Raw genomic sequence first — 21,682 nt, 5'->3', positions numbered from 1 at the left:
TGCAGCAGGGGTGGAGGCAGTCTGCACCCTGTTGTCTGTGATGACCTTGACAGGTATCCTCTGGAGGCCTGGTCTTCTTCGGGTCTCCTGCTGTGGATCAGGTGCATCCTCCTCAGCTGCTGGAGCTACAGATGGTGAATCCACAGGCAAAGGTGACTGGGATCAGCTGCACACTCTCAGAGTCACCTGGGGAGATGGTCCTGGGATATCCAGCAGATGATTCTCCTCCTTATGAAGGCCCCTGCTTGACTATTCAAGGAGAAAGGGCACCTGGAGTGAGTTGCCCCGTCCTCTTCTAACTTAGCCACTGATGGATCCCACCTATTCCTAGAGCAATGGAGTACAAATCCTAGTGCATATCAGATGCAATGTCTTGGACAAAGATTTCAATTGCAGTCACCATTCTACCAGCGTTGACCCCAATACGCTGGCATGTCGTCACAATGATATCAGACTGAACATGGATGGACTCCTCCATCGCCTGTTGAAATCTGGTGACGGCATCTGACAACCCTACCTGATGTTCCCGTGCCTGTATTCACAGCTCCAAAATCTGAGAGAGTCCCCAGTCTAGAGGCTGGTCATCTGACTCGGACTCTGCAGAAGCCTGGCCTCCAGCACTCCTTGGATGTCCCTGCCTCCACCTCTTGTGGGCCTGAATCTGTGCTATGCTCATCAGATTATGATCCTGAGCTGCTCTAAAACTAGGTCCCACCAAGCTGTGTGTCTCTGCACTGGTGGAGGGTGCAGGAGAATGTTGTGACAGCTCTACATCTAGAGTTCCCTGAGAATCCTCATCTAAGGTGGCCTGCTAGCCTGACTGCTGCTGGGCCTCTTCCTTTTACTTCTGGTGCTTGCAAGAGAGAAGAGATAATGAGTGATTTTCTGCATAGTCAGCAACATTACAAAGCACACTCAGTTTCATCAGGTGACTGATGAGCTGTTGATGGGTCCTCACTGCCTTGGGAGACATCGGTTTCACCCTTGGCACAAGCACGGTTCTGGTCCTGGTGAGCCAGCTCTGCCAAACCCTCTTCAAAGATAGTGAGGGCCCTGAGCTCAGGCATGCCCCCTCGGGTCTGGGATCTCTCACTTTTGTTGTGGGTGATCTTGTCCTGAATAAAGCCAAATGGACAGAGTGTGAATAGGACAGATGCCAAGGTAGATGATAAGGATGTCTGACTTCTGTGTGTGCTGGGTGTACCTATGTAAGGGCTGTGAACGTGAGCTGCACAGCATGTGAGAAGAGATGAAGATGTCAATGTGTATGTGAGAGTCAGTGGTGATGTGTCATGTGCTGTTAGTGCGTGAGGTCTGTGCAGACTGTGACTCTGCGAATGGCTGATGGGCTTCTGAGTGGGTAAGTAGAGATGGAGGAGAAGGTTGACTTTACTCTGGTGGAGCAGATAAGATTATTCATGTCTTCCTGCACTGGATGACGGTCCTCCTCCGAGGAGCATTGGTGCAGTCCACCCCAGTGAGGTTGGTGGACCTTCTTCTGTTATCACAGGGGTAAAGGATGTCCCGAAGTTCCTCAACTGCATCGGGAAGTGCCCCCAATGCATTGTTGCTTCACCTGGGGCAGGCGGTTTCATCCTTCTTGGAGCATTCATGTCATGATCAGTCCTGGGCCGCAAACAGTGAATGACATGTGTAGGACGGTTAAAATATGCTGGCCAGAAAGATGATCCAATGAGGTCACGGTGGAGTGGACAAAACCAACCTGCCCCTCCACTATGTATTTCATATTCGTACATATAAAATAAGCTGAAAAGAGAACAAATTTCCATGGATTTTTCAACCCAAATACCATTGAAATCCAGGAATTAAGGTTTAAGATAGATTTAACAAAAACCTTTGTGGCTTGGTTATATATTTGATTATATTGATTAATTTCCTCATTCAACCACCCACTTTGGCCAAGAGTTCACTGACCACTTACATTTCTTTCAAAAGAAACTCAAAAAACTGTCATTTCAGTTGGATTCTTTGATACTACAGCCATTATTCTGATGATCAGCTTTGAATTTAAATTGAAAACGTCTTTAAAATCCTGAATGTTAAATCAACCAGTATGTTTACCTTGGTCTTTCAGTCATTTCACTATGGTTTGTATTATAGAATTGCTGGCTTCAGTAATCTGAGAACAGACATTTTGTGCAAAACTCTCCCAGGTATATCATAAAGTTTAGGTCCAATGATGTAAGAAATGGGGATGGCTGCCTGAATCTACAGTCACCTTTCAAGTTATTCCTGGAGCAGAACTTCATATCAAGGCACAGGATTGCAGAAAGCAGCATAGAATATGTAAGAAGCTGCCTCCATCAAGCAGTTCTGCAGTATAAAATGGGAAAATTAGGGATGGAAGAACTATCAGTAAGTATAGAGCTTTTCCCCTTTGTAACATCAGAGATCATGGGGAATTCCATGTGGATTTCATTTTCTCTTGAAGAGCTGACTGTATTATTTATTTTAATACTTCCAAAAGCTTATCATTGACAAGATGTAGAGAAAATATGTTTCAATATAGATGAACTGCCCTATGAAGTATATGAAATATAAGGTCAGATTGCACTGTAGAATTTCAAAAATGACTATAAGATCCTTAAGAGATTCCCATTCACGTAATGCTGTGTGTCAACTACTGATTGTTTATTCCAACATAAGTTGTTGCGAGTTTATTTTTCTTTTCGATTTACCACTGACCGACTAAATTTGACATTTGGATAGCCCAAACTGATTGCCAAAGAAAGCACATTGCACAAGCACACAAACACAGTTTTGAGGTTCAAATAACATCGGCAGTCATTTAAAGCAAATCACTGCTTTAGAACCACAAAATCCCTACAGTGCAGAATGAAGCCATTCAGCCCATTGAGTCCGTGCCAACTCTCCGAAAGGGCATCTTGCCCAACCAACCCCCCCCCCCCACCCCTCGCCCTATCCCCGTAACTCCATGCATTGACCATGGCTAATCCACTTAACCTACACATCTTTGGACGCTAAGGGGCAATTTAGCATGGCCAATCCACCTAACCTGCACATCTTTGGATTGTGGGAGGTAATAGGAGCACCCAGGGTAAACCCACACAGACACGGGGGGGAATGTGCAAACTCCACACAGTCACCCAAGGCCAGAATCGAACGTGGGTCCATGGTGCTGTAAGGTAGCAGTGCTTTCAAATCATTTGCAAGATCTTTTTCAATGTGAATACTTTAATGTTATGATGGTGGCAGCAGGTGATAAGTTTGAACCTCACATTGCAATAACAGACAGATTTTCAGCAAGCTAACAATGTTGTAGATATTTTTTTCAGGCAGGCACTCTTAAAATCTAGGTAACATTTTGAAATTTAACAACCAAAATAATATTTCCAATGGCTTAGAATTAAGACTCTAGGAACTGCATCAGGCTTGCTTTTTTAGAATAGGTGTCTTTCTTGTCTCAATATTTGTTGTCAATCAATCCAGATTTTGGCAAAAGTTTAAATAATACAGAATTATTATCGAGCATAGGTGGAGAAGAGAGCTTGCCTCTTTTTATCTTGCTGTTGATTGAGTGAAGGTACGTCAGGAATGTCAGTCAACCCGAGACCTTCCAGAAACCGTTGGTATGAAACTTGTATGTTGCTGTTCTGTTGTTGCTGGCATAATCTGAAAGATTTAGAGATTTATATTAAGATTAGTGAAGATACATTTGATCTATTTTTTTTTAAATACATGGTCACAATGTTCCAATAATATGTCCCTGCCATTGACACTGAGTCTAACAGCATATGATTTATTAAGTACATTGAAGCTTGATTAACATTACATGACAGCCCCACTCTCTTAACCTAAAGGATTATTTGATTTTAGTGATCTCCTGCCTAATTATCACTGTGCATTCTTTCCACTACCTGACAATAATATCACAAAGGAATTCATTCCTTCTTGTGTGCTGACTTGCTCTATGATTCTTGCTCTAAAAATGCAACTACACAACTTGAATTCTATTTTACTTTTGGAAGGGAGAAGTGATCCGTGCTGATTTCTGCCAAGATTCAAACTGAGTTTCAATAGTCTACAGCCAGTCCTCAATAGAGATCCTCGAGGATGAGGATCTCAAGTGTCTTTAATAGAGATTCAGAAGCTTTGCACCTCTCAAGCTGTAGCCATTGAGGAATCATCTTGCAGTATCATTACTATAGTGAATAGAGCACACACAAGACAATGTGATTATGGATTTATTTTCATATTTTTAGGATTACAATTGACATTCTGTACAGAGAGGCAGCTGTGTATGTGTAGTGTGGATATATGTCCATAATTAATTAAACTGGGGGTGGTTAATGGAGACAGCATGTCTGTGAGAACTGAGATAAAATGATAAAAGTGATCAGTTCATTATTCTGTAATGAGGGGTTATGGTGTATTTGAGTTACTACTAAATAGGTTGGATCTAAAATTTGAATTATAAGATAAGTGGAGATTTTGGTTTTTCAGTTGTTGCATTTCAAAGGAAAATTCTAAAGTGACAAGGAACTTTTCCAGCTTGCTTAGATTTCAAAGATAAATAGGGAAAGGTATGTTGAATTTTATTGACCCTAAAGTAGAGGCAATAGGAAAACAAAGGTTTTTATGTTTGGAAAAGTTGAATTCAAAGAAGTAGTTGGGGACAATGGAATCGGAGATGAAAGAGAAAAAAAAGCTTACGAAAAGATAAAGTTTTAGAGTTTAAAGCTTATTTATTAGTGTCACAAGTGGGCTTACATTAACACTGCAATGCAGTTACTGTGAAAATCGCCACACTTGGCGTCTGTTGGGGTACACCGAGGGAGAATTTAGCATGGCCAATGCACCTAACCAGCATGTCTTTTGGATTGTGGGAGGAAACCGGAGCACCCGGAGGAAACTCACGCAGACATGGGGAGAACGTGCAGACTCTGCACAGACAGTGACCCAAGCCGGGAATTGAACGCGGGTCCCTGGCGCTGTGAGGCAGCAGTGCTAACCACTGTAAAAGATGTTTAGTTGTGTAGTAGTGCCTGTGTGGAGAAGACGGCCTGAAGGCCAGATGTGTGTGCTGGGAAGGTGTGAACTTTTTGAATTTGAAGCAGCCATCCAGTTTCAGGCCAGAAAAGTCTTTGTTTTCAGAAAGCTATCTGGTTCTGAACCTTCTTTTTGGATATCTGCATCTGAGTGAAAATAGTTGAGGAGTCATGAGGTATACCTTTACTAAAGCAACAACAATTCTTTGCTTTGGGTAATATTAAAGGATTTTTATAGTTAAAATGTATAATGGAGTTGTTTCTAAGAAGGTAGTTTACTTGTGTATTTTGACAAATGGGTTTTGGGGGTTGTTCTGTAAGAACTGTAGAACTTTAATCTTACGTATGCAAGTTTTTCCTTTTTAATAAATCACTTAATCTTTAAAACCCTAAATGTGCTACAGGAGTTCCATGCTTTTGGAATCAGTAGCTCTTCTTCCTCATTTTCAAAATACAAAAATCTTTATGGTTAGTAAGACAGGCTCTGGGATCTGGTTTGCTTAGCAATAGCATTTTTTATGGTCATAACAACAGGTACTAGGATTTTCACAATGATGATTTTTAGTTCATCATGCTTAATAAAAGTATTTATCAAACAGAGTGTTTAAACATGTAGGAGTAGCTGGTCTAAGAACAAGGCCCATTTTTTTTTACAGATCCAGGACATTCAGTTAATCTGTGCAAGGAATAGGCGAGATAGAATTTGGTGCTTTGCATAAAATAGATTGGTGTGGACGAGGGGAATCCCTCTTCTGAAGGTTAATGCCTAGAGCTCTGGTAGGAGAAAGCACTGCTGGGCATTGCAAATTTACCATCTCTGTCTCCTTGTTCCTGCTCCAGATCTTCCGTTGCATGGCTTTCCTGCTTTTAGAGTAAATGTATGCGACACTCAGCAGAAAACCATGAATCATGGCACATAATCGGCCCTGATTGCAGGACACCCGCAGGGCTTTCATGACAGAGGAACCTTTGTTCTAAGAGCCCTATGGTCCACTTTACAGGGCTTCTTGTTTTGGATTGGCTCTCATAGTGGCACTGGGCCTCTGTGCCCAAGTTCATCATAGGAGAATTGAGGCAGATGTTGATGGGATACTCCATTTCACTAAGCAACCAGCCTCTGATTTGATACTGTGAGTGGAACAGAGGAAACAGTGAAAACTGAAGCAGTGATCAAGCAACATGACTAAATTGGGCACAGATCTGTATTATTTTCTGCCTGCCATGATAGATAAATTGAGCATTTAATGAATGGAAACCCTTCCTGTTGTAGAAAAGTTGTTCTTCTTGAAAGGAGTCTGTAGGACCATGTGGGTGCCAGTTGTTACTTCCTGCACCTTTGGAAATACTAGCTATTTTGGGAAAATCCAAAAACTCTTTCTTGTAGTTTGACAACCTCCATAGAGAAGGTAATGAATTATCAATATCTCACAAATGGCTCATGTCATCTACTTTATTGAGATATGCACAGCAAACTAACTAATGTTGCCAATGGCACCTAATGGAGTCCTGAATGTTGCAGATACATATAGATTCAGTGACACAGGAAGTATTTGTGTGTGCCAGGTTCGTGGCTTCAATTCCTGTTGCAGCAACTCCCTGCAGAAGCAAAAATACCTTACACACAAAATCTCTGTCAGAATCTGATAATAGTCTCTTTCTAAAGATCTGCATACTTTAATGCCCCCTGAGTACTTCCCTGATTTGTCCTCTCCTGCCAGCTTTTTCACCTCAATGCTTCTTTTTCTTTCAGCTACAGCTCCCCCTTCTCATCTGGGCTGTCTCAAAGGTAGAAAGCAACACAGTTGCAGAATAGTGCTGAAACCCATGATGAAAAAACTGCAGTACTAAATGGAATTACTCTCCAAAATTACTGGACCATCAGAAAATGCCAAGAAATTCAAATAACTTATCCCTAAAACACCCCTATAGCCCATAAAGCTTAACCAGCTTAATGCAGCTGAAGGTCCCCTTACACATTCCTGTTGGAGCCTTGTTTCTAACTCTGAATACAATGTTTAGTTGGAATTGTTGAAGTTGGCATTCCCAGACACTAATTATCCCAAAAATATCCTGATTCAAATTCAAAGCCCTTAAGTAGCATAGTTTATCGAAGCCAGCATTTACTTGTGGTGGCCAACAGGAAGGCATAACAAGGACTGGAATGGTTTTAATAAAAGTTACAATTGACAATCATCTGTGATCATTATTCAGATAAATACCTTTGTACATGTGGCTCCCTATATTCATGTGATCGCTGATGCCATTAAATCTAAATAGCAGTCCCCTAAATAGCTCAACATACAACATGGACTGATCCTAGGGGTTATCTGTTTTGCACAGTTCAGTACCACACATCAGGTTAGATTGAGCAGTAAACCACTGGAGATCTGCTGAGAACACATCTCAAAATATTATTGGCTACAAAATTCAGTAATCTCTTTTTGTTATTTTTTAATTCTTTCACAGGATGCGGGCTTCGCTGCCTAGGCCAGCAATCATTGTCCATCACTAATTGCCCTTGAGAAGGTGGTAGTGATCTGCCTTCCTGAACCGCTGCAGTCCATGTGATGCAAGTACACCCATCGTGTTGTTAGGGAGGGAGTTCCAGGATTTTGACCCAGCAGCAGTGAAATAATAGTGATATATTTCCAAGTCAGGATGGTGAATGGGTTCAGAGGAGAATTTCAAGGTGATGATGTTCCCATGTATCTGCTGCCCTTGTCCTTCTAGATGGAAGTGATTGTGGGTTTGGAAGGTGCCATGTAAGGAGCTTTTTTGAGTTCCTGCAGTACATCTTGTAGATAGTACACCCTGAATGCACTTGATGATATTTAATTAGTATGACAATCACTTACTTCTCAAAGTGCTGATCAGAAATGGAGAGACAGTAGGTTTCAAGGATCTTTCTCAATTCAGCAAGGTTAATTGTGCCAGTTCTTTCAGGATCACTCTTCATAAATGCCTTTTGGATTTCTTTCCAATTTTGTTTAAGTTTGTCACGGAGAATATCTTCCACCTGGTTGAAACGTTGAGCAGGAAAAGAATCAGTGTAAATGTATGGGGACAGAGTGCTGTTCGACAGAAAATATATTATGTACCATCATCCTCTCGAACACCATATTTATGACCTCTGAATTAATGTTAGTAGAAATATTGATACTTCAACAACCTTTTTATCATTGCTGCCTACATCCTAATTTGCTATACAGGAAATTCACAAAAGAAGCCTAAACAATACTTTGAACATCCACTTGAGGAAGCAGAATGAACCCTGGCTGAATATTTTATCCTTCAATCTTGCACAACTCTCAACACCACACTGATGATTGAGCTGAGATTATGTGGTGAAGTCCCAGAAGAGACCTCAAAGCCACAACCCATTCACTAGGAGGCAATCTGGCACTCTTACTGATCCAGGATTCATGACCTGTCTATTGCTGTGTTCCACTGCTTTCAAATCATTAGCTGTTTGTAAAATAATAAGATGCAGGTATAGGATTTATAACAACTTTAATTTAGGTTTATTGTGCAGACAATTACAGTAGAGAATGTGGGAAAGGTGCAGAGGAATAAGACCAACTGGATTGCTCATTGAAAGTGTCCTCGGAGCTTCAATGGACTGAATAGCCTCCTTCTGATGAGAGGTTTAACATCTCATCCAAAAGGCCTCCAACAGTGAAGCATTCCCTCAGTCTCTACTGGAGTGGGACTTGAAACCACAACCTTCTGACTCAGTTCAAACGTGCTACCAGCAGAGCCACTACTGACATATTAGGATGTTGAGGCCGACATGAATAACTTGTGAAAACAAAAATAGGGTAGAATGTTTGACAAAAATAAGTAGATAGCAACAACTTACAGTCATCCACACTGCTTCTTCAGGAGTATCCTTTTTGACTGTTGTAGATCCATTCAAATAAGTTTGACTCTTCTAGTCAGGAAAACAGAAAATATAGTTGTATCAAAATACGCATTATAGATTTCACAGAGTGTTTACAGAACAGCATTTTGAGGCACATTAGGAATTATGGTGAGGAAAGAAGGAGGGAAAGAAGAAATGAAAGAAGGAAAGAAAATGCTGATTATGATATGTACTCAGATTCGCAAATGCTACTCCCCAAGGTGCTGTTCTGGGGACTCAACATTTCACTGTATTTATTAATGAGTTGGTTAAAGGGATAAAGAGCTGTATATCCAAGTTGGCACTAAAATGGATGGCAGTAATTCATGCAGATGGATTTAAGAAGGTGCAGAAATATATTGCCAGATGAATTAATTGTTCACAACTATGGCTGAGTGGGTGAGTGAGAGGTCATCCACTTTAGATCTAAGCAAGATAAATCAGAGTTTTTTTCTAATAGTGAGAAGCTAGGAATTATAGAGGTGCAAAGAGGTTTAGGAGTCCAAGTACACAAATCATTAGAAAATAGTTGACAGGTACAAAAAAATCAGAAAGGCTAATGGAATGTTGCCCTTTGTCTCAAGGTGGCTGGATTATAAAGTGGAGCAAGTTATATTTTACTCATATAGGACTTCAATCACGTCTCATCTGTAGTACTATGATTATTTTTGGGTACTGCACCTCAGAAAGAATATATGAACTGTGGAGGGGTGCAGTGTAAATTCACCAAGAATTTATGCTGGGGCTTAGAAGGTTAAATTAAGAGGACTGATTGTATAAACCTTGTTTGCCCTTAAGTATAATAGACTGAGGGGGTGATCAGTGATACTTACATAAGCACCATCATAGTATATTATGAATGACTGGACCATCAAAGCTTCAGCTATTGCTTTGTATTACTTAAACTTTGCTCTTTTTAGAAGATTAACCAAAACACTCAAATGCAGTACAATCATTACTTATTTCCTGTGTTTGGCTTTGGAGTGAGCTACCATTTTAATAGCTGTAGAGTTTTGATGGAGGTTTGTCAGTGTTTCCTGTTATTTTACCTCTGAATCTGACTTTAACTTCAGGATCGGAAGAAGTGCACAATAACTTGGAAATCCTGAAGTTGTGATCTGTCATACATTGCTCCACCACAGGTGCACTGTCGATCAGCAAAATCAATTCATCTGGTGAGAACTTCCCCTTTTTTTACTCTCCAACCAATGTCGGAAATCCCATTAAAAGGTTAAGCCATGTTCAAGGAGGTATAAATGTTAACAGCTATCTGAATGACAAATATTGCTGAACAAGTGATCTGGTCCTGAAAAAATAAATTTATATTGTGGAATGTTAAGCATCTCCATTTAAATTAATTACTAGATGTCTTTTAATTGGATATTTTAATTTTTTGAGTGTTAGTTCCTGATGTTGCAACTTCTACTGTATCTCCCTGTGAACGTCACAACATTATTTTGTTCTTTGCAAAGTTTTTGAAGAATTATTTGATTTTGGTGCTTTTCATTTCCTGGTTGGCTGTCAGTGAGAATTCTTTAATGTGATTGGCTACTTGGACATCTTGATGACATCACTGTAGCTCAATGATGGGAATCCCCATTAAACAATGCTACAATCAATTGCATATTGGGAGAGATTAAGTTCTTGCTGCAGAGATTGCTAGATCTCCCTGTGCAGCTTTCTTCAAGGTCAGAGGCAAAGCAAGAACGTTTGCTGCAAAATCTGGGCCATTGTCTCATTGCTTGTGCTTTGGGGCTGGCATGATGGATATTTCTGCAAATTAGAAATGAAGCAAGAAATCTTTGAGACTTCTTCAAATTAGCTTCTATCGTAATTGTTGTTTCAAATTAGCATATTTATCAAAAAACCTTGCTCTGTTCCATTGCCTCTTTCCACAATTAGGCAATCAATATCTACTGTCCTCTTCCTGTTCTCCACACATCATTCTCCATTTAGTTCAGGATAAAAGAATGATACATTTAATATACCTTTCCTTCATCAGCTTTAAACAAATCCAAGATATGACTGTAGTGAACAAAGCCATTATGCTCTGGGTCCAGCAGCAACATCAGATCCTTAACCTGTTTATCAGTTAGTCGTAAAGGAACACTCTGCAGAATTCGACGCAGTTCTTGTCGAGTGATTGTGCCTTTCAGGTCCTGAGGAAAAACATGAATTTTCTTTACTGCAAGTGCACTAAACAATCATTTGAGATGCCAGCATCCAAGACCAAGATCCCTTACATAATGCACATTAAAATACACCACTCAAATAAGTTCAGATTTTCTGTTACAAGATATGATTATAATTCTGAAAATATTGTAATTTATTCCAATTCCAGATAGCAATGACCATTAAGTGCAAGCAAATGACAGCAACATATGTCATCATATTTAAACTTTAAAAACCTTTAGTGAAGGGTATCGCTCCTGGAAATATTGTTGCAGTTTCTGGAGAATGTCTCTACTCTTGCTGTTCTCAATTAGCCTTCCAACAGGATCCACACTGTGATGGAATAAATGTCAATGTTTGAATTGATATGAATTTATGTTAAAGATTGAAGAGAGATTAATAAAGTCTGAAATTAGCTTGAACAGTTCAAACAAAATTACAATCTGAGAGATTGGCCAGTTGGAACATCAGCACCATGTGCACAGGACAGTCAGAGATCTTGCAGCTAGTCGATAACATGCATAAGACAGCTGCGATTAACATAAAACTTGACAAGCTGAACACTGACATAGCTTCCCTCAAGACAGAAAGTTCACTGAGAGCATATCTCTGAAGAGTTCATTATAAAGAACACATTCGTCGTGATGATAGACTTCCCCAGCCAAAATGGTTCAGAATGTGTTCTCCCTATCTGTCTTTCAACTCAAACAGGGTCAGTTAACTTGATGAGTGCCTATTGTTATGGGTCAGGGCAGAAATTCCAAAGTGTTTTGAAACCCGCCTGAACCATAAGTTTTGCATCTTGAATTTGGCTAGGATCAGCATGGTATGTTTCACTTCAATATGTTCAACAACCCTCTAGAGAGCTTTCATCAAACAAAGTTTATTTTAAAATATAGTTAACATGTATAGAAAGAAAATTAGCAATACCTTTTAACAATTACAAACAAAAAAACAGAAAGAAAACAACCACAATGATGTATTAACCCTTAATAGAATATTAAAGCTGTTTCAAGAAACCAAAACCCTTTCATAGACAAAATCCCTTTCATAAGCTTAATACAGCATAGATTAAAATCTCACTTGACTGGAATTGTGTCTTTTTGAAGGCTGCACTTTCCTTCCAGAAGACAAAACATTGCTGTGAGATAAGCAGCAAACTTTCCAAATAGAACAGGAAGACAGAGAGAGAGACTTCAGCTTTTTCCTTGCTTGATGCCCCTGCTAAAACTAAAATAAACTAAACTGCAACCTCAGAACTCTCAAAACTGAAAGAAAACTGTCCAAAAACACATGACCTTTTCTCCTAACAATGCAGGATCGTAAAACTAATCCCAGAGTAAACACAAACAACCCCATTTACACTATTTAAGAAGCAATAAAAGGACTCATCATCGTCAAGCCTGCAACAATGACATCACTGAAGCGGTGAGCTAAGAAAACACTGACACTGTGAGAGCTGCAGAAATTATGTTTTAAAAAACCTTTCTTAAAGAGACACTAATGTCACACAATGTTTCAACACTGTGCTCCACTAACAGAGGTAAGAGACCAGTTCCATTAAGAGCTTGACACTGCCATCAGCAGAATCCCTAAGACAGAGCACCGTCAGGACTAGACAAGGTAGATGCAAGAAAGATGTTACCGATGGTGGGGGTAGAATGTTTAGGACAGAGATGAGGAGAAATTTCTCCATCCAGAGAGTGGTCAGCCTGTGGAATTCAGTTTCACAGAAAGTAGTTGAAACCAAAACATTGTATGTTTTCCAGAAGCAGTTTGATATAGCACTTGAGGCGCAGGGGATCAAAGGAAATGGGAGGAAGGTGGAATCAGGCTATTGAGTTGGATGATCAGCCATAAGCACACTGAATGGCGGAGAAGGCTTGAAGGGCCAAATGGCCTTCTCCTGCTCCTATTTTCTATGTTCTACGTTTCTATGATATAATTCATACTGACACTCACACAGTATGAAGGAATGCTAGATTATTGAATATGCTGCCTTTCAGATGAGACATTTAACCCATCCCAAGTTTCTGGTGGTTTAAGTCAGCATTGAAGTTGCAATGTACTATTTGAAGAACAGAACCTCCAAAAACAACTTCAGAAAACACTGGTGGAATCTTAACAGACCAGCACACGGCATGTAGGATGGTAACAGTTGGGAACCCTATGTGCTGTCAGTGGTTTTTTTATTCAGCGATGCCATTCGCATCCAATTTCCGGGTTGGTAGTTCAGCACACTTGAGACAAAGCCATTCACCATTTTGATTTTGATTTTACCAATCTCAGTTAAATAAACAAAATATTGTGGATGCTGGAACCTAAAGCAAGAACAGAGGATGCCAGAAAAACTCAGTAGGTCTGCCAGCATCTATTAGGCGAGAAGCAGGGTTCATATTCTGAGTCATTTTAGTCTTCGCCGGAACTGAAGGAAGGGAAAATGTTTTAGAGCTGTAGAAACTGCAACAAAAAGTAGCAACTTTAAGAATAAAAGACAGATGGCTAGGTGTGAGATGGGGAGAGGGGTTTGCATTGAGGCAATACTTGTATGGTATGTTAAAAAAAAGGGTTTAAGATGGAGGAGAAAAGTCAAAATCTAAAGTTGCCAAATTCAATGTTGAGTCCTGAGGGCTATAATATGCCCAACCAGAAGATGAGATGTTGCTCCTTCAGCTTGTGCCAGGCTTCATTGGGCAGAAATATGGGCATGAGAGCAAGGTGCTGAGTTAAAACATGCCCATATGTCCATGATCTCTCTCCAGTACTGTAATGCCATCTTTAATCAATACTTCCTCTCACCGCGCCCCCGCCTTTTACTTCTTTACCTGTCCCACTTAAACACCTTGTACCCAGGAATATTCAATACCAAGTCCGGCCCTCCTTTGAACCAGGTCTCTATTATAGAAATATCATCATTCCTTTGTCAACCTGCGCCTGCTGTTCACCAATCTTATTAACCAGGGCGGCACAGTGGTCACTATCTGTGCAAAGTCTGCACATTCGTCCTGTGTCTGCGTACTCCAGGTCCTCCAGTTTCCTCCCACACGCCAAAAGATGTGCTGGCTAGGTGCACTGGCCATGCTAAATTCTCCCTCAGTGTACTCAAACAGGCGCTGGAGTGTGGCAACTCGGGGATTTTCACAGTAACTTCATTGCAGTGTTAATGTAAACCTACTTGTGACACTAACAAACAAACTTTTAACTTTAACCACATTCTGTGCATTCACATACATGCACATTAGCCCTGATTTAGGTTTTCCCCTTTCAATAAACAATAACATTCTATTAGCTTTCCTAATTACTTGCTGCACCTGTATATTTATCCTTTCCGATTCATGTAGTAGGACACCCAGAACCCTCTGCATTTTTTATTCCCTACTAAAACGGACAATTTCACATTTTCCCACATTACATTCCATTTGCCAGATCTTTGTCCACTCACTTAAACTTATCCCTTTGTAGCCTCCTTATGTCTTCTTCCCAACTTACTTTCCTACCCAGCTTGGTGTCATCAGCAAATGTTGCAAACATATCTTTGGTACTCTCTCTTCTTCAGCAGACTTTGGAGCAATTATTGCTATTCCTCCAAACCTACTCCCTCTTTCATCAGGGAGTGGCAGACAGCAGGAAACTCTAACAAGAAATGAGTCCCCTTGCATGCAGTTGTGGGGAAGGGACCACTAATGGTGCTTCTGTTGGAAAGAAACCCACGTTAGGGCAGGAAAGTTGCAGTAAATATTCACAGCCTATTTTTCTGCTATTTTCTAACCAGCATATCTTTCATCATTTTCTTCTTTCTCACTGGTTAGATCTATTTCCCTCCCTTCTCCTTCCTAACTAATTATTTTTGACTTTATCATATACCAATCACATTGCCCAAAAAGCACTCTTTCAATTTTCACCCCGTCACAAAAAAATTAAAACAACCACATTCCAGCCAAATGTAAAATCGAATTTTCCAAAATAGTGTTAGAAATCATAGAAATCATAGAAATTTTAATTTTATATATTTCTAAGATAAAAAAGAATCAACTAAATGAATGTAAAGAAAAGTCATGAACTTACTGAAACTTCATTATATAATCCTCTGATCTATAAGCAGCTGTCTTTGAAGTTTCCTCAATACAAGGCTCTGTCTCACTCTGCAAAGATCTGGCCAAAGTTTTGTTAAGTTTTTATAGTGTGCTGACTCCAGGTGCTTAATTTTATGGCCGCAAATTGGGCTGGGCAGGGCAGGGCGACCTCATCCCCCATTCCCCACATCATCCCCTCCCTTCCCTCATCCCTCCTCCCCAACCCCACTCCCCTACCACGCCCAACCATATTCCACCTCCCCAAGTCATTTACCCCCTCCCCCACTCACCCTTTTTGCCCATCCTCCTCTCCCCTACCCCTCTATTCCAACCCTCATCAACTCCTTCCCATCCTTCCCTCCCCCATCCTGCTCTCCCCCTCCCCTCCCATCCCTCATCCTTCCATCCCTCATCCTCCCTTGTCCCCTCCCCTCTATCCCTCATCATCCCCTCCCCCCTCCCTCCCCTCCCCATCCCTCGCTGAGAACAATAAATAGGGCATCATGAGATTGAGTCAATATTAGAACATAGAACATAGAACAGTACAGCACAGAACAGGCCCTTCGGCCCACGATGTTGTGCCGAGCTTTATCTGAAACCAAGATCAAGCTATCCCACTCCCTATCATCCTGGTGTGCTCCATGTGCCTATCCAATAACCGCTTAAATGTTCCTAAAGTGTCTGACTCCACTATCACTGCAGGCAGTCCATTCCACACCCCAACCACTCTCTGCGTAAAGAACCTACCTCTGATATCCTTCCTGTATCTCCCACCATGAACCCTATAGTTATGCCCCCTTGTAATAGCTCCATCCACCCGAGGAAATAGTCGTTGAACGTTCACTCTATCTATCCCCTTCATCATTTTATAAACCTCTATTAAGTCTCCCCTCAGCCTCCTCCGCTCCAGAGAGAACAGCCCCAGCTCCCTCAACCTTTCCTCATAAGACCTACCCTCCAAACCAGGCAGCATCCTGGTAAATCTCCTCTGCACTCTTTCCAGCGCTTCCACATCCTTCTTATAGTGAGGTGACCAGAACTGCACACAATATTCCAAATGTGGTCTCACCAAGGTCCTGTACAGTTGCAGCATAACCTCACGGCTCTTAAACTCCAACCCCCTGTTAATAAAAGCTAACACACTATAGGCCTTCTTCACAGCTCTATCCACTTGAGTGGCAACCTTTAGAGATCTGTGGATATGGACCCCAAGATCTCTCTGTTCCTCCACAGTCTTCAGAACCCTACCTTTGACCCTGTAATCCACATTTAAATTAGTCCTACCAAAATGAATCACCTCACATTTATCAGGGTTAAACTCCATTTGCAGGTTGTCTGGCGAATTAAGACAAATATTAAGACATCACTATACCAGGCTCCAAAATTAGGAAAGGTGAGTGAGCACAGAAATCAGAAGCCCACCCGCCATTTTGAAATGAGTAATTAACAATAATTGAGTTCGTTAACAATTCAATCATCTGCAATTTTTGTTGCCTGTTGCATTTTGCCAACATTTTGGGCGTTGGACCAAAAGGTTTGGCAGTATTTACAGCAACTATGAGGGCACAAGAAAAACTTGGCCATCAGAGACCATGGGTGGAATTTTATGAGATTTTTTCTAAGTGTCCAGTGAGTGTGAAAGCGGGTGAGTTCCGATCCGTTTTTCAGGTGAGTTTTCACGCATTCAGTCTTTGAAAATATGGGCTAGACCAATTCCAGCTACTAGAGGCAGTGAGCAGGGCTTAATTCGCCAGACAACCTGCAGCTCAGATCAGAGCGACAAACTGCGCATGCGCAGAAAAAGCTAAAAATAAAAGCAGCTCTCCTGACAGAACACCCCCGAGCCAGATATAGCTTCCCCCTCCCCTACATTACTGAACCCATTAACCCCCCAACCGCCCCCCAGACCCCTTTACACATGGTCTCCTCATCACCCCCACTGGCCCCGATGGCTGACAGACATGACCCTCTCTCTCCCCTGCCCCCGATCATCATAGAAGCACAAATCGCCCTCACTCCATCAGCACACCTGCAAGTGCTGACTTGGCTTCTCCTCCATGGTAACAAGGCAAATTGCTTTAAACTCCTTGGAATGCTGTAATGTGCGCCTGACTCGCCCAAACTGCCTGCAGCTGATCTGCCCTAACAAGGGAGAGCTCCATAAAAACCCCAAGGACGGACAGACAGGCAGGCAGTGCAGGAAGAAATGGCCTCCAGGAAGACAGCTACGTGTTTTTCTGATGCTGATCTGGCCATGTTGCTGGAGGTGGTGGAGGCAAGGTGGGACACCGTCTTCCCCTGAGCAGGACGCTGTCCCAAGGCAAGTGATGGAAACACAGCCTGGGAGGTGGTGGCAGCATGGCCAGGAGACTGGGAAGCAGTGCCGCAAAAAACTGAATCACCTAATCCGGGCAGCAAGGGTGAGTGTTTAACCTCATCTTGCACCTTCTCCCTAAATTACCCACAGATCTCCCCACCCACAGCACCCTGAATGCTTTCAGACCCTGACCCCTGGAGGGGGTGAAGACAGAGGGTGGTGTGCCTGAGATTCGGATCCTCACCCACTTTGAGGAGCTTATGGGAGAGGAGGGGATGCAAACCATTAGCGATAGCATGTTCAGGCTGGAGCATAGAAGTGAGCACCTGCCAATCCTCCACTCATTGGAGATATCTCATGTAAGTCACTTGCACTTAATCTTGTGTCATGTGTTGCAGGAAAGGACCCCGAAACATTTGGGCCATCTGGCATCATGGCACCCACTGCTGCTCTCAACAGCTCTGAGGAAGCCGATGAAGAGATTCCCAAGGCCGCAGCAGTTTTGCATCAGTTTCCACCTTGAAATTCACCATCCTAGAGACTCTCACATTGATGGGTCAAGTTAGTAGTGTGGCATCTGGTGCGCATGATACATCTGCTGATGTACATCAGATAGAGGAGGGAACGTCTGAGGCCTCTGGCACGCAGAGGCCTGCCGGAGGTGAGGACACAGCTGGCCCCAGGTTATATGTTGGAACTTTGCAATCATTTCTCCCTCAGCTGCTGGAGATGCAGCAACAGCGACAATACCACTATGCCACTGCCTCCCCTAAGCATAACAATGTATGAAACTCCATTGCTTAAACCAATCCTATTGCCCCAAACGCCACTCTAACTGGAAGCTGGAATCTTAATCAAATAGAGCAAGAGTGCAAACATTGAAAAGCATAAGGTACATTGCAAATAAAATAAGAGTGGAATGAATGCTGTAAAATTGAAAAACAAACTGGTTTTACTAACCTACTTCCGATCATCTTGAAAAATAATCAAATGGTTTTAAATGGCATTCGCAATTATAGGGGAATATTGCATACCACAAATAGTCAGTAATCCTACCAACCTGAAGGATAAACCTACTTTTGACTTTGCTGCTTTGGTATGGCCCATCTATTTTCCATCGCTGTTTCTTCTCTCAAGTGGAGTAAAAATGGTTTCCATGCTATTTTGCTAGTAGTTTTAATACTGAACCTAAACCAGAAGTCAAAATGCATAACAATGTATGGAAATCTGGAATTAATGCTCACGAAAACTGTTGGTTCTACAGATCATGTAAATTAGGCCCTAATTTCCTAAAAGAAGCAACACACGCAGATAAAACATCTATAATGTTAAAGCTCTGAGAGATATCTCCCTCTGAAAGTAATCAAGTAAAACATTGGAATATTAGTTTAGCCATTTGACCTGAAATGTTCAAGTAGGACTAGTTCACATTCCACAAGGTGAGTTAACTCATCCAACACTCCAAATGCAGATGTGCAATCATATTTCATTACTGAACCCGTTTTTTTAATGTACATAATTATTCAGGAGCTCGGTGATGCAGTTGGATGCGATTGTGAAATATTTGCATCCTTGAGCCTGACTGGGAGCAGGTGTTGTGCATTAGCAGGCTGTCACCAAAGATCCAAAGGAATAATCTCAAATTTGAAGGTAATTCTGGGGAGGGGTAGCGACGGAAGGTGTCAGCAGACGACCAGTCACAATCAATTGCATTATCCATGCTGCTATAATGGTGAGGTTCATTTAGCAGAAACTAAATGCAGATTGAATTGATCGGGGATCTTCCTTGTCTCTGTAACTCAATTATCTAGAACCCCAGTAATCCAATCCATCAGGGGAATGATCCATGTCCCAGCTATTCACCAGCTCACTGACTAACACTATCAAAACACGCATCAATTATTTTATGATTCATTCCAGCTTCAGTGATTAATCTGAAGAAGTAAATATTGGATGACTAATGGTTGTTCACGATGAGGATCTTGCTTTGCACAACAAAAATTGGTGGGTATAATGATTTAATTTACAACAAGGGGAAAACTAAGATTGAAAATGTACACAATTCATTGAATATTAGGTCAAGTGGGATCAAAACTAAATGATGTCAATGGTTATTGTGAAGATATAGCTTTCCACAATGTAGTCATGAAAGTTTGTATTTGGACTGATTCTCCCTTCTCTATTTCCAGGTAGAACATTCTCCCCAAAACTGGTGCAACTGATGTCCACTAGAGATTTCAGCCTTTGGTTTGGCTTTATAGAAGCCATCATTGTTCCTCAATGTTTAACAGCAATATTACTGTAATAACATACAATACGTTAATAAATATCAAGAGCAAAAAAGCTGCTTAGAATCCTCAAACAACATATCTAAAAATAATCAAAGCACCATTTACAGCTTGTTGCCTATTCTCTCACCTATCCATCAGGCCATCAAAGATTTCATTGCTCATGGGAAATACAAAATTGTTGAAAACTGATTTGAGGTCTTCCACTGAGATTAAACCACTTTTAGTCACATCAAAAGTCGAAAATGCTTGCAACAAACCGTGATAGTTGGCTTGCACCTGGGAACAAAAAGGAAGCATGCTGCTAACTCTATTTACTTTTCTTTTTTTTTCAAATAATGTCACAATGCGAAAAATTACATTTAAAATTGGAAATCAGTGGGCAGGTGAAATAACTCCTCCGAGGACAGTGTCCCCTCACCAAACTTAACTTTATTTACATAGTCTGCAACACTTAGACAGGTACTTCCTCATACAGAGTATTAACCCGGAGTGCCAGTAACCCTGACACTCCACATTATATATACAGGCAGGGCTCCCCGATTGGACAAGCCACTACTGCCTTGATCAGGGAGCTCGTACTCGAAGAGATCCACATTGTGGGCCATATTTTCAAACACTCTGCCAAATTAAAAAAACCAGGAGGCAGGTCCCACAATGTCACACCCATTATATCATTGGTGGGGAGACAAGGACAATCAATAAGGGGAATCCCGTCAATGTAAAAGCCATTTTGGGACTCCCCTCAATTCTCTTCCCCGCCACTTTTCCCACCCGCCAAAAACAGGACGGTGTGACTGTGAGACAGGCAGGTAAGGGGACTCAGAATGTGGGAGTGGAAGAGCCTCAGCCCTTGTAAGTGAGCAACAAGTTTGAGGTTCATGCAACTTATATCAACAAGAATGAGAGCCGACTGACCATGGCACTATGGCACAAGAAGTCATTCAAGTGGGGTGAGCTAAAAGAGATATAGTGGTAGTCGGGGACAGCACAGTCAGGGCTGCTGCCGAAAGTGAAAATCTAGAATACTGTACTGTCTTCCCAGAGTCAGGGTTCAGGATATCTGCTCAGGGCAGGCGAGGTGGAAGGAATAGGATCTAATTATCATGGTAACAACAACATAGCTAAGACTAAGAAAGAGGTTCTGCGTAGAGTGCGAGGGGATAGGCACTAAATTATAAGCAGAACATCAATCAAAATATTAATCATGTAGGGGAAGATGGAGTAAATTAAACAGAAAATGACAATGCAATAGATCAAAGGTAATGATGATCAGAGAATGGCAGGAAGGAACAGTGATTGAAATCTTAAACAAAATCTTAAGCACAGGCTTGGAGGGCCGAAGGGTCTGTTTCCTGTGCTGTACTGTTCTTTGTTGTCCTTTGTATGCCAGCAGAAAGGGCCAGTTTACAAAAACAGCAGAACAACTTTGAAATAAGTGTTCTGTATCTAAATGCTCACAGCACGCACAATGAAACATACACATTTCTACAAACATCAACTGGAGATAGTGCAGGAAGATGGTGTTGAAATAGATCAGTCTTATTTCCTGCTCCTATTCCTTATGTCCTTCTCATTTTTAAGATAGTTTTTGCTTCTATTTCCAAATTCACTATGATAACATAATTTGTATGGTGAATTATAATTTTCTTTGGGTTTGCATACAATCTCATCATGACTCCTACTCTTCCTGGGTCTTCGCTTGAGTGCAGTGATATTCTCGCTTATGAATTGGAACAATATATATTATAAATATCAACACCAGTAACCAATTTCAATGGTGCAATTTAACTTATTGTGCTAAAAAGTAAATAAATGAACAAGGAGTTTAATGATAAGGGAAAATAATGCAACACAAAATAGCACATACAAAATATGACACACAAATTGAAAGCCAAGCA

General features: G+C 41.3%; 1 protein-coding gene across 1 annotated transcript in view; it reads right to left on the bottom strand.

The window, feature by feature from the left end:
• Positions 1-3,203: 3,203 nt before the first annotated feature.
• Positions 3,204-21,682, bottom strand: part of efcab6 (EF-hand calcium binding domain 6) — a 37,150-nt gene continuing 18,671 nt past the window's right edge. The window contains exons 9-16 of the mRNA XM_078221192.1: positions 19,912-20,060; positions 18,571-18,681; positions 15,169-15,255; positions 11,340-11,436; positions 10,920-11,090; positions 8,890-8,961; positions 7,886-8,046; positions 3,204-3,654 (exon numbers count right to left, since the gene is read on the bottom strand). Coding sequence (XP_078077318.1) covers positions 3,504-3,654; positions 7,886-8,046; positions 8,890-8,961; positions 10,920-11,090; positions 11,340-11,436; positions 15,169-15,255; positions 18,571-18,681; positions 19,912-20,060 — 999 coding nt within the window. The 3' untranslated portion in view covers positions 3,204-3,503. The remainder of the gene's footprint in view (positions 3,655-7,885; positions 8,047-8,889; positions 8,962-10,919; positions 11,091-11,339; positions 11,437-15,168; positions 15,256-18,570; positions 18,682-19,911; positions 20,061-21,682) is intronic.

The sequence above is a fragment of the Mustelus asterias genome, chromosome 9 (genome assembly GCF_964213995.1).
Source record: "Mustelus asterias chromosome 9, sMusAst1.hap1.1, whole genome shotgun sequence".
In the NCBI taxonomy this organism is placed as follows: domain Eukaryota; kingdom Metazoa; phylum Chordata; class Chondrichthyes; order Carcharhiniformes; family Triakidae; genus Mustelus; species Mustelus asterias.
This window is presented reverse-complemented; position numbering and strand designations above follow the sequence as displayed.